The following is a 13,563-nucleotide window of genomic DNA, read 5'->3' as shown; positions in this document are numbered from 1 at the left end:
TGCACTCCAGCCTGGGCAACAGCGTGAGACTCCGTCTCAAAAAAAAAAAAAAAAAAAAAAAAAAAAGAAAGTAAGCCTCTTCCCCCCAGGGACCAGCGCCCAGTTAGCAGAACTAGTGGCACTTAACTGAGCCTTAGAACTGGGAAAGGGAAAAAGGATAAATGTGTATACAGATAGCAAGTATGCTTATCTAATCCTACATGGCCATGCTGCAATATGGAAAGAAAGGGAGTTCCTAACCTCTGGGGGAACCTCCATTAAATACCACGAGGAAATCATGGAGTTATTGTACTCAGTGCAAAAACCCAAGGAGGTGGCGGTCTTACACTGCCGAAGCCACCAAAAAGGGGAAGGAGAGGGGAGAACAGCAGCATAAGCAGCTGGCAGAGGCAGGAAAAGAGCAGCAGAGAGAAAGAGAGAGACAAAGTCAAAGACAGAAGGAAAGAGAGGAAGAGACAAAGGAGTCAGAGAGAAAGAGAAGTAGTAAAGAAATAACAGTGTACCCTATTCCTTTAAAAGCCAGGGTAAATTTAAAACCTATAATTCACACCTGTAATGCCAGCATTTTGGGAGGCCAAGGCTGATGGATCACGAGGTCAGGAGTTCGAGATCAACTTGGCCAACATGGTGAAACCCCATCTCTACTAAAAATACAAAAATTAGCTGGGGGTGGTGGTGTGCGCCTGTAATCCCAGCTACTTGGGAGGCTGAGGCAGGAGAATTGCTTGAACCCAGGAGGCAGAAGTTGCAGTGAGCCTAGACTGTGCCACTGCACTCCAGCCTGGGTGACTGGCAAGACTTTGTCTCCAAAAAAAAAAGGTAAAAATATAAAACCTATTATTGATAATTGAAGGTCTTCTCTGTAACCCTATAACACTCCAATACCACCTTGTTGTCAGTGTAAACAAGGGCATAGCCTGAAAGCACTGAGGCCACTGACAACCCGTAGCCTTCCTATCAAAAATCCTTAACCCAGCAGGTTTCCTAACAGGGGATCTAAATCTGAAGGTCTGACCAGACGTAGGAGGAACTCCCTTCAGGACAGGATGATAGATGTTTCCTCCCAGGCGATTAAGGAAAAAGACACAATGGGTATTCAGTAAGTGATCAGGAAACTCTTACAGAAGCAGAGTTAGGAAAATTGCCTAACAATTGGTCTGCTCAAACATGCCAGCTGTCTGCACTTAGCCAAACCTTAAAGTACTTACAGAATCAGAAAGGAGCCATCTATACCAATTTTAAGTTAATATGGACTGAACGAGGTCTTATTAAGAGCAAATAATACTTGAAATCCCAAACTTAACAAGGTTTTCAACAAAAGTAAAGTTTGCTAAAAGTTAACAGTGTAACATATATTATCCTAACTTCTAATCTTATGGAAATCAGACCCTATCAGTGCCCCTCAAAGCTCAAGTCCTTCAGCGCAGGGCCATACAACTAATACCCCATGTATATAGGGTTAGAAATGGCCACTGCTACAGGAACCAGAATAGCCAGTTTATCTACTTCATTATCCTACTACCACACACGCTCAAAGGATTTCTCAGACAATTTGCAAGAAATAACAAAATCTGTACAGTAAGGATAGTAACTGCAATCCCACATAGACTCTGGCAGCAGTGACTCTCCAAAACCCCCCAAGGCCTAGACCTCCTCACTGCTGAGAAAGGAGGACTTGGCGCCTTTTTAGGGGAAGAGTGTTGCTTTTACACTAACAAGTCAGGGATAGTGCGAGGTGCCGCCCAGCATTTACAGGAAAAGGCTTCTGAAATCAGACAATGCCTTTCAAACTCTTATACCAACCTCTGGAGTTGGGCAACATGGCTTCTCCCCTTTCTAGGTCCTGTGACAGCCATCTTACTATTACTCGCCTTCAGGACCTGTATTTTTAACCTCCTTGTCAAATTTGTTTCCTCTAGAATAGAGGCCATCAAGCTACAGATGGTCTTATAAACAGAACCCCAAATGAGCTCAACTAACAACTTCTACCAAGGACCCCTGGACCGACCTGCTGGCCCTTTCACTGGCCTAGAGAGTTCCCCTCTGGAGGACACTACAACTGCAGGGCACTTTCTTTGCCCCTATCCAGCAGGAAGTAGCTAGAGCAGTCATCGCCCAATTCCCAACAGCAGCTGGGGTGTCCTGTTTAGAGGGGGATTGAGAGGTAAAGCCAGCTGAACTTCCTGGGTTGAGTGGGGACTTGGAGAACTTTTCTGTCTAGCTAGAGGTTTGCAAATGCACCAATCAGCACTCTGTAAAAACGGACCAATTAGTGCTCTATGTCTAGCTAAAGGTTTGTAAATGCAACAATCAGCACTCTGTAAAAACGGACCAATCAGTGCTCTATAAAATGGATCAATCAGCAGGACGTGGGCGGGGTCAAATAAGGGAATAAAAGCTGGCGCCCCTGCCCCACCCCCCCATCCCAGCCAGCAGCAGTCAACCACTGGGGTCCCCTTCAATGCTGTGGGAGCTTTGTTCTTTTGCTTTTTGCAATAAATCTTGCTGCTGCTCACTCCTTGGGTCCGCACTAACTTTATGAGCTGTAACACTGACCGCAAAGGTCTGCAGCTTCACTCCTAAAGTCAGCAAGACCACGAACCCACCAGGAGGAACAAACAACTCCAGGTACACCACCTTTAAGAGCTGTAACACTCACTTCGAAGGTCTGTGGCTTCACTCCCGAAGTCAGCAAGACCATGAACCCCCTGGAAGGAAGAAACTCCAGACACATCTGAACCTCTGAAGGACCAAACTCTAGACACACCATCTTTAAGAACTGTAACACTCACTGTGAGGGTCCGCGGCTTTATTCTTAGAGTCAGCGAGACCAAGAACCCACAGGAAGCAACCAATTCTGGATACACCAGGAGCTGGAGACCAGCCTGGGTGTGCAACACAGAGAGACAAGACCCCCATCTGTACCAAAAATAAATAAAAATAGGAAGACTGAAATCATACTAAGTCTGTTCTCGAAGAAAACCAAATTAAACGGCTGTGGAGATGAACTACTTCTACACATGTACAAGTGCTTAGGACAGGGGTTCTCCGCTGGAGGAACCACGTGGAGAGACAGGCTGGAGGCCTTGAGACCCCAAAGCCTAGGAAAGCAGAGCTTCACCAAGAGCATGGCTTTAGTCTGCAGGTGTGAGGGTTTCCTGCCCTCCAAGCGTTCCTGGCTACTCTCTCTGGGCTCCGCCTATGCAAGTGTCCCTGGGAGGCCTGGGCCACCAGGAGGGGTCCTCCCTCTCACATCCCTGCGGTCCCCAGCAAGGCCATGAGCAGGCCCTACCTGGTAGCCCACCACCTCCGCCAAGTCGGGGTAGACAGGCGGTGGCTCGCGCAAGCAGCACAGGAAGAAGGCCGTGTCGAAGCGGCGAGTGGCGCTGCGCGAGAAAGGGGTGAGCCATGCACTCCAGTTGTGCAGCGCCCAGATGTCGGGCGTGCAGTCGAGGTGGGCGCACAGCCGCAGGAAGTGGCGCGGGTCCCGGCGCACGCGGGCGCGCCAGGCTGCCAGGCCCGGGGGCGGCTCCAGGGCGAGGCCGGGCCCTGGTGCTGGGCCAGGCGGGGAACTCCTGGGTCGCAGCAGCAGCACGCCCGCCTCCTCGAAGGCCTCGCGCACGGCGCAGATGCGGAAGGCTACGTCCTCAGGCAGCGCCCCAGTGTTGTCGGCGTTGCTGTCACCGGTGTGGGGTAGCGACGGGAAAGCGGCCCGGCTGAATGGCGCTGGGCCCAGGCCAAAGCCTGGCGGCCCATGGTGCGGCGCGAAGAGGCCCAGCCAGTCCGCCGAGCGGTCGGCTGCGTCCAGCACTCCGCCCGGGAAGACGTGCGCGCCCGGCATGAAGCCTTGGTGCGGGGAGCGCTGCAGCAGCAGCAGCCGGAAGCCCTCGGCGGGCGGCGGGCGCGACGGCGGGGTGGCAGTCTCCGGGCGCGTCCAGGCTGCCGCCAGCACGATGCTGGCCGCCCGCCGCCAGCGGCTGGGGCCCGGCCGCAGGGAGCTGTTCATGGCGCGCGGTTACCCGGATACGATTCTGGCGCGGCTGGGGCTCCTCGGCAGGTGGCCCTGCCCTGCAGGGACCCCAGCACCCCCGGCGGCCTCGCGGGGCTTGAGGGCGAGCATCCGGCGCTGGGTGAACCTGGGCGTTTGGTTGGCACCTGCACCGGCGCCTGCCTGTGGGAGGGGCAACTGAGCAGGCACCGCCTTGAGTGCAGTGGGGCCCAGCTAGGGCACTCTCGCGGGACAATGGGTGTGACGGCAGCCAGCGAGCGTTTTGTCATTCACAGCTGTCTGAAAGGAGGACCGCAGTATTCCCACGCAGGAAGCTTGGACCAAGAGCAGGAATGCTTAAGGCCGCATATGACTTGCCATGGTGAAAAAAAACAGGATGCAAACCCAGGCCTGATGACATCCACCCCGCTAAAAGCTCAGGACTAGGACTTTCTCCTTTAAACAAGGATCCACATGTGGGTGTTCCCTGTGGGAGAGGAAGAGAGGACATTCGAAGGGCAGAAGGTTGACCTTTACAAGCACACATGAACCACACCAATGAGAAATGAATGGATGAGCCAGATGCCAAATTATAAATTTCCTACTGCACAGCTTCAATGTGAAAGGTACTCCCAGAGTCATTTCTCTCGTGTTCTGGTTACCTTTTATTGTCAGGGAGCCTGGGGACGGCCTTAGGTGTCTTAGGACATTTGACGAGTTCCACTTTGATGGGAGATGTTTAATCTGGGCCTCCACATGGAGATTTCTCTCCACCTTTTTAGTGTCTAGAAGACTCCCACCTTCAATAGCAGGATTATGATCTTTTGAAAAGCCTGTGTAAATTTGACTCTTTTATAATTCCTTGTCAGTCACCAACAGCTTCTGCCATAATTGCTATTATAATTGGATTATACATTTGTTATATTTTTGGATGAAATACACTATACTCCTGCCGACCCTCACAAGCCATCATTTTAATGTGGGTTATTTCCTGGGTAGAATCCACAGATGACATTGTCAATATTTAGGGTTTTGTTTGTTTGTTTTAAGAGACCTGGTCTCTGGCCAGGCGCTGTGGCTCACACCTGTAATCCCAGCACTTTGGGAGGCCGAGGCGGGCGGATCACCTGAGGCCAGGACTTCGACACCAGCGTGGCCAAAATGGCAAAACCCCGTCTCTACTAAAAATATAAAAATTAGTTGGGTGTGGTGGCCCGCACCTATAGTTGCAGCCACTCGGGAGGCTGAGGCAGGAGAATCACTTGAATCTGGGCGGAGGTTGCAGTGAGCCAAGATCGTGCCACTGCATTCCGGCATGGGTGACAGAGCAAGACTCTGTCTCAAAAAAACAAATAAAATAAAAATACGGAGCAAGGGAGAGAAAGAAATTAAGGTACTCAGGTGATTAAAGTAACATGTCTTCAATACTAGGAGTAATAATAATCCTAGGGGATAATAATATTAGTAGTTACTAAGTACACTGTCTGAGGCACTAGGAACTTTATAGTGTTAGTTGTGTAATTCTTACAAAACCCCATGAAGTGGAAAGACATCACCATTTTACAGACGACTAACCATTTATGGAGGGATTAAGAGTCTTAAGAACATAGTACTCCCTTCACAGTAAAATAACACCATGGTTTTGTGGGTGAATGTGTATGTTTCAACATCAGCTGCTTTTCACAGAAGCTGATTACTCATGAGTGAGATGACCAAGTCCTGGGTGCATAGCAAAATAAGAGAAACTGAACCTTTTTTTTTTTTTTTTTTTTGAGGGGGAGTCTGGCTCTCTCACCAGGCTGGAGTGCAGTGGTGTGATCTCAGCTTACTGCAATATCTGCCTCTTGGGTTCAAGCAATTCTCCTGCCTCAGCCTCTGGAGTAGCTGGGATTGCAGGTGCGTGCTACCACGCCTCACTAATTTTTGTATTTTTAGTAGAGACAAGGTTTCATCATGTTGGCCGGGCTGGTCTCAAACTCCAGACCTCAAGTGATCCACCTACCTCAGCCTCCCAAAGTGCTGGGATTACAGGTGTGAGCCACCACACCTGGCAGAAACTGGACCTTTACCAACACAGAACGGTGTCCAAAATGTGCACACTGCCATGACTGTCATACGTGGGGCTCTGAGATGACACAATTAACAGTTTACGGATCCAGAGATCACATCGTATAAACTCAGTTATCTGAACTGTAGCCAAGAAACAGTACAGAACCAAAGAACTATCCATGAGCATTCAAAGAGATACAGATATCATATTCAAATCTAAAGTGCTCTGCTCACAGGACAAATTAATTTGTGGATATATTATTTACTTAATGCTGTTAACAAATTACTCAAAAACTTGGTAACTTAAATCAGTAAACACTTACTGTCCAGGCATAGTGGGTAATGCCTGTAACCCTAACGCTTTGGGAGGCCAAGGTGGGAGGATAACTTGAGGCCAGGAATTCAAGACCAACCTGGGAAATACAGCGAGATCCCATCTCTTAAAAAAAGAAAATTAGCGGCCAGGCGAGGTGGCGCACGCCTGTAATCCCAGCACTTTGGGAGGCCAAGGTGGGTGGATCACAGGTCGGGAGATCGAGACCATCCTGGCTAACACGGTGAAACCCTGTCTCTACTAAAAATACAAAAAAGCTGGGCGTGGTGGCGGGCGACTGTAGTCCCAGCTACTCGGAAGGCTGAGGCAGGAGAATGGCAAGAACCCGGGAGGCAGAGCTTGCAGTGAGCCGAGATTGTGCCACTGCACTCCAGCCTGGGCAACAGAGTAAGACTCTGTCTCAAAAAAAAAAAAAAGAAAGAAAATTAGCTGGGTGTGGTATCACATGCCTATAGTCCCAGCTACTCAAGAGGCTGAGATGGGAGGATCACTTGAGCCCAGGAGTTGGAGGCTGCAGTGAGCCATGATCATGCCACTGTACTCTGACCTAGGCAACAGAGCAAGACTCTGCCTCGAAATAGAAAAAAAGAGGCGGGGTGCAGTGACTCACACCTGTAATCCCAGCACTTTGGGAGGCCAAGGCGGGTGGATCACCTGAGGTCAGGAGTTTGAGACCAGCCTGGCTAACATGGTGAAACCCCATCTCTACTAAAAATACAAACAAAAATGTACCTGTGTGGGGTGGCAGGCACCTGTAATCCCAGCTACTCAGGAGGCTGAGGCAGGAGAACCGCTTGAACCCAGGAGGCGGAGGTTACAGTGAGCTGAGATAGTACTACTGCACTCCAGCCTGGGTGACAGAGCAAGACTCTGTCTCAAAAACAAAAACAGAACAAAAAACAAGAAAAACAAACAAAAAACAATGGACATTGATTATCCCACCGTTTCTGTTGATCAGGGATGAGGGACCACCTCCATGTGGTGATCCTAACTCAGTATCTCCCATGAGGTTGTGATCAGCATGTCAGCCAGGGCTTGTCCAGCACTGGGAGATCCAGTTCCTCAATGGCTCACTCACATGACTGTTGGCAGGAGGCCTAGTTCCTTACTGCATGGATCTTTCCATAGGGTTGATTCAATGTCTTCAGGACTTGGTGGGTAAACTTCTCCCACAAAGAGTGATCCATGAGAGAGGAAGAAACCATGATGTCTTTTAGGACTTAGCCTCAAAAGTTACACTTCAGGCCGGGCACAGTGGCTCACAACTGTAATCCCAACACTTTGGGAGACTGAGGCAGGTGGACGACCTGAGGTCAGAAGTTTGAGACCAGCCTGGCCAACATAGTGAAACCCTGTCTCTACTGAAAATATAAACCAATTAGCCAGGTGTGATGGTGCGTACTTGTAATCCCAGCTACTTGGGAGGCTGAGGCAGGAGAATTGCTTGAACCCGGGAGGTGGAGGTAGCAGTGAGCTGAGATCACGCCACTGCCCTCTAGCCTGGACAAGAGTGAAAACTCTGTCTTAAAAATAAAAAAAAAGAAAAGAAAAGAAAAAGAAAAAAAGAAGTTACACTCCATTATTTCCACAGTATCCTAGCGTTACACTGGTTAGCTCTATGCAATGTGAGAGGGAGGAAATACCAGGAGATGGGGAAGTCACCTTGGAGGCTGGCTCTAAAGGAACATCCAAGACTGGGTAATTTATATAGAAAAGAGATTGTTTGGCTCACAGTTCTGCAGGCTGTACAAGAACCATAGTGCCAGCATCTTCTCCTGGTGAGGCTTCAAGAAGCTTCCAGTCATGACAGAAGGCAAGAGGGGGCGGCATGTCATTGGCGAGAGGGAGCAAGAGAGATGCTAGGCTGTTTTAAACAACCAGCTCTTGCATGAACTAATAGAGCAAGAACTCCCTCATTACCGTGGGGAAGGCACCAAGCCCTTCATGAGGGATCCGCCCCATGACCCAGACATCTCCTGCTAGGCCTAAGTCCAGCATTGGGGATCACACTTCAACATGAGATTTGGAGGGTGCAAGTATCCAAACCATATCACTAACACAGTGGATAAAAAAAAATGAAGCCATCTAAGCATTAGAAGAAAACAGATAAATTCTGTATAACCTTTGATTTGAAATCTAGAGGCGGCCGGGCGCAGTGGCTCAAGCCTGTAATCCCAGCACTTTGGGAGGCCGAGACGGGTGGATCATGAGGTCAGGAGATCGAGACCATCCTGGTAACACGGTGAAACCCCGTCTCTACTAAAAAATACAAAAAAACTAGCCGGGTGAGTTGGCGGGCGCCTGTAGTCCCAGCTACTCGGGAGGCTGAGGCAGGAGAATGGCGTAAACCCGGGAGGCGGAGCTTGCAGTGAGCTGAGATCTGGCCACTGCACTCCAGCCCGGGTGACAGAGCGAGACTCCGTCTCAAAAAAAAAAAAAAAGAAATCTAGAGGCAATAAAGGATTGATCAATTGCACTCTCTGTCCGTATATATAACTTTATTATGACAAGAAACACCATCAGCAAAGTATAAGATAAATGATCAACTGGAAAATTATGTGCAACGTCCGTCACAAAGGATAAGAGTTGAGGAAAAATGGAGAAGAAAAACCAGTTGTAGAACTGTGTAGAAAAAAGGGCAAGAGATATGAAAAGACAATTCATAGTAGTGATTTAGTGAAAGTCGCACAGCCAGCAAATATAGGAATCTGTCTCCAAACTGGCCAGCATGTTCTCAGAGTGCCCTGCCCTCTTCTGCCTGTGGCACGGTGCCAGCTGCTCAGGCCTGGCTGTGGGTGTGCACACAGCCACCCCTGACAAGCACAGCAATTATGCTGTGCCGCTGGGTCACAAGAGATCAGGTAGCTTTGTTTATGACAACAGTTGCTCACTTTCTAGCTAAAGACACTTAACTCTTTATTCTGAGATGGAGCCGGGATCCCTCTCAGGGGCCTGTGCCCCCCACCCCACCAAAACATTTCCATAAAGGAAAATCCTGAGTTCCTTTAAGGGAAATTCCAGGCACATAGCGAGCCCTGAAAGATAAATGAGCACTGTGATAAGCAAGAAGGTAACAGTCACTTAAAATAATAGCCAAGGAGTTAGAATCCTGAGATGTGTGGTTCCCTGTAGAAACTAAAGATAACATCTTGGCTAGTGCAGTGGCTCACACCTGTAATCCCAGCACTTTGGGAGGCCGAGGTGGACGGATCACCTGATACTGGGAGTTGGAGACCAGCCTGGCCAATATAGTGAAACTCCATCTCTACTAAAAATACAAAAATTAGCTGGGTGTGGTGCACGTATAATCCCAGCTACTCGAGAGGCTGAGGCATGAGAATCGCTCAAACCTGGGAGGTGGAGGTTGCAGTGAGCTGAGCTCATGCCATTGCACTCCAGCCTGGGTGACAGAGCAAGACTGTCTCAAAATAAATATTTAAATAAATAAATAAACATAAAACGATAACCAAGGGAGTTAGAATCCTGAGATGTTTGGTTCCCTATAGAAACTAAAGATAGGCCGGGCGCGGTGGCTCAAGCCTGTAATCCCAGCACTTTGGGAGGCCAAGACGGGCGGATCACGAGGTCAGGAGATCAAGACCATCCTGGCTAACACGGTGAAACCCCATGTCTAGTAAAAAATACAAAAAACTAGCCGGGCGAGGTGGCGGGCGCCTGTAGTCCCAGCTACTTGGGAGGCTGAGGCAGGAGAATGGCGTAAACCCGGGAGGCGGAGCTTGCAGTGAGCCGAGATCCGGCCACTGCACTCCAGCCTGGGCGACGGAGCGAGACTCCGTCTCAAAAAAAAAAAAAAGAAACTAAAGATAGCATCTTAACATATATCCCTGAATTGTTTTTCAGAAACCCAGTCCCCTACAATGGATCCTCTGGCACAGAGATCTGAGAAGATGGGGGACTGATCTCTGACCACTGTTCTCTGTTCTAAATTTCTCCCTGAAATGCTTGGAAGGAGTCGCACCCATAGGCCAGAGACAACATTCATTTCTGCTGATCCCAAATTTTTAGACAACACTTCACCTCCTTCAATCACAAATCAGAATTTTTTTTTTTTTTAAGGGACGGGGTCTCACTCTGTCCCCCAGGCTGGAGTGCAGTGGCACAATCATGGCTCACTGCAGTCTCAAACTCCTAAGCTTAAGGGATCCTCCAGCTTGGCCTCCTGAGTAGCTAGGACTACAGGTGTGTGCCACCACGTCCTGCTAATTTTTTCTTTTCTTTCTTCTTTTTTATTTTTTTGTAGAAACAGTGTCTTCCTGTGTTGACCAGGCTGATCTCGAAATGCTGGCCTCAGGTGATCCACCTGCCTTGGCCTCCCACAGTGCTGGGATTACAGTCATGAGCCACCTTACCCAGCCCACAAATCAGAAAATCTTCAAATCCACCTATGATCTCTGCGCTTCCCCTGACTCACCCCTCCCTTCAAAATGAGGTTGAGCCTTAAGCATAAGCCGCCAGATTCTCCTTGTTTGGTGCCCTGCAAATAAGCCCCTTTTCTACCACTGCAAACGTTGGTGTGGGTGTCTGGCTTTACTGAACTGGGTGAGCACACCCCAGTTTGGTGGGATAGCAATTCTTCTGTTCTAGTGATTCTCTCTAGCTATCTGTACTATAAGAGATTTCTTTTTTTTTTTTTTAAGATGGAGTCTCACTCTGTTGCCCAGTTTGGAGTACAGTGGCGTGATCTTGGCTCACCGCAGCCTCAGCCTCCCAGGCTCAAGTGATCCTCCCACCTCAGCCTCCCAAGTAGCTGGGACTATAGGCGCCCATCACCACGCCTGGCTAATTTTTGTATATTTAGTAGAGACGAGGTTTCACCATGTTAGCCAGGCTGGTCTCGAACTCCTGACCTCAGGTGATCCGCCTGCCTTGGCCTCCCAAAGTGCTGAGATTACAGGCCTGAGCTGCTATGCCCAGCCAAGAGATTTCTTTGTTTGACTTACTAGAACACGTGTAATCCTGAAAGTAAAAAAAAAAAAAACAACTTTATAAACATGTCATGTTGCTGTTTACCCAGCTTCTAGTAGGCTTTATTTCAATCTCTGGTCAACAAGCACAAACTGACTTCTGTTATTTATTACCACGTTTCTCAGTTAAAAATAAAAAAGGGGCCAGGCACAGTGGCTCACGCCTGTAATCCCAGCACTTTGGGAGGCCGAGGCAGGTGGATCATGAGGTCAGGAGATCAAGACCATCCTGGCTAACACGGTGAAACCCCGTCTCTACTGAAAATACAAAAAATTAACCAGGCATGGTTGCAGGCCCCTGTAGTCCCAGCTACTCGGGAGGCTGAGGCAGGAGAATGGTGTGAGCCTGGGAGGTGGAGCTTGCAGTGAGCCGAGATCGTGCCACTGCCCTCCAGCGTGGGCCACAGAGCGAGACTCCGTCTTAAAAATAAATGAATAAATAAATAAATAAAAATAAAAAAGGAATAGAGTGTGATCTACAGGGCTAGCTATAAAGAGTTTACTTAAGCTTGGAGATGCGTCAGTCTCACAGGTGAGTTGGGTTAACCTGCCAAAAAAACCCAAGGCATGTCATGGAGGATACAAAAGATTCACCTATGAATGAATGACCAGTAACATCTTGTACTCCAAGAATCACAGTGTAGGCTTGGCACTGTGGTTCATGCCTGTAACCCCAGCATTCTGGGAGGCCAACGTGGGCTGATCACCTGAGGTCAGGAGTTTGAGACCAGCCTGGTCAACAGGGTGAAACCCCGTCTCTACTAAAAATACAAAAATTAGCTGGGTATGGTGGCGCGGAAGAATTGCTTGAACCCAGGTGGCAGAGGTTGCAGTGAGCCAAGATTGTGCCACTGCACTCCATCCTGGGCGACAGACTTAGACTCCATCTCAAAAAAAAAAAGAGAAAAGAATAAAACCTTTTTTTTTTTTTTTTTTTGAGATGGAGTCTCGCTCTGTCACCCAGGCTGGAGTGCAGTGGCCGGATCTCAGCTCACTGCAAGCTCTGCCTCCCGGGTTCACGCCATTCTCCTGCCTCAGCCTCCCAAGTAGCTGGGACTACAGGCACCTGCCACCTCGCCCGGCTAGTTTTTTGTATTTTTTAGTAGAGACGGGGTTTCACCGTGTTAGCCAGGATGGTCTCGATCTCCTGACCTCGTGATCCACCCGTCTCGGCCTCCCAAAGTGCTGGGATTACAGGCTTGAGCCACCGCGCCCGGACTAAAACCTTCTTTAAAATCATTCTGAGAAATTATTTTTAGGTGGTTATTCTTTTTTTTTTTTTTTTTTTTTTCTGAGACAGGGTCTCACTCTGTGGCCCAGGTGCGGTGATGCTGTCATAGCTCACCACAGCCTGGACACCCCCAGGCTCAAGTGGTCCTCCCACCTCGGCCTCCTGAGTAGCTGGGACTACAGCACCACAACTGCCTAATTTTTGTATGTTTTGTAGAGATAAGGTTTTGCTTTGTTGCCCAAGCTGGTGTTGAACTCCTGTGCTCAACTGATCACTTGCCTTGGCCTTGCAAAGTGCTGGAATTACAGACATGAGCCAACGCAGCAACACCAGCCTTTATTTTTATTTTATTTTTTTGAGGAGTCTTGCTCCTGTTGCCCAGGCTAGAGTGCAGTGGCATGATCTCGGCTCACTGCAACCTCCACCTCCTGGGTTCAAGTGATTCTCCTGCCTCAGCCTCCCAAGTAGCTGGGATTACAGGCGCCAGCCACCACATCCGGCTAATTTTTGTATTTTTAGTAGAGACAGGGTTTCACCATCTTGGCCAGGCTGGTCTTGAACTCCTGACCTCATGTGATCCACCCGCCTTGGCCTCCCAAAGTGCTGGGATTATAGGCCTGAGCCACCGCGCCCAGCATTTTTTTTTTTTTTTTTTTTTTTGAGACAGGGTCTCACTCACTCTGTCACCCCAGGCTGGAGTGCAGTGGCATGATTTTGGGGAAGGCTGGTCACACCACCCTAATCTTATCATGCACATGGTTTCCAGTTGATCCGTGTCATCTTGTCTGCTTCTTACAGTACACGTGGCTGACAAAGAGAAGGGAAGATGGAGCCGCCATCTTCAACAGGAGTGGCACACCTGTCGGATCTGTGTCTGCAGCTGGATTTTACAGGATGCTCTTTGTTAGAAAGGAAAATTTTACGGAGGATTTCCGTGCCCTCGCTATCTGCCTAAGTAAATTCTTCTTAACTCCTG

At 49.0% G+C, this 13,563-nt stretch overlaps 1 protein-coding gene and 1 long non-coding RNA gene across 2 annotated transcripts in view; one reads left to right on the top strand and one right to left on the bottom strand.

Annotated features, from left to right (window-relative positions):
* Positions 1 to 4,150, bottom strand: part of NUDT19 (nudix hydrolase 19) — a 21,620-nt gene extending 17,470 nt beyond the window's left edge. The window contains exon 1 of the mRNA XM_005588745.4: positions 3,293 to 4,150. Within this exon, the coding sequence (XP_005588802.3) occupies positions 3,293 to 4,006 (714 nt within the window). The 5' untranslated portion in view covers positions 4,007 to 4,150. The remainder of the gene's footprint in view (positions 1 to 3,292) is intronic.
* LOC123570191 (uncharacterized) overlaps positions 1 to 13,563 on the top strand; it is a 17,489-nt gene extending 3,926 nt beyond the window's left edge. The window contains exon 2 of the long non-coding RNA XR_010583578.2: positions 13,386 to 13,563. This is a non-coding gene — a long non-coding RNA (uncharacterized lncRNA). The remainder of the gene's footprint in view (positions 1 to 13,385) is intronic.

This window comes from Macaca fascicularis, chromosome 19 (genome assembly GCF_037993035.2).
Source record: "Macaca fascicularis isolate 582-1 chromosome 19, T2T-MFA8v1.1".
In the NCBI taxonomy this organism is placed as follows: Eukaryota; Metazoa; Chordata; class Mammalia; order Primates; family Cercopithecidae; genus Macaca; species Macaca fascicularis.
This window is presented reverse-complemented; position numbering and strand designations above follow the sequence as displayed.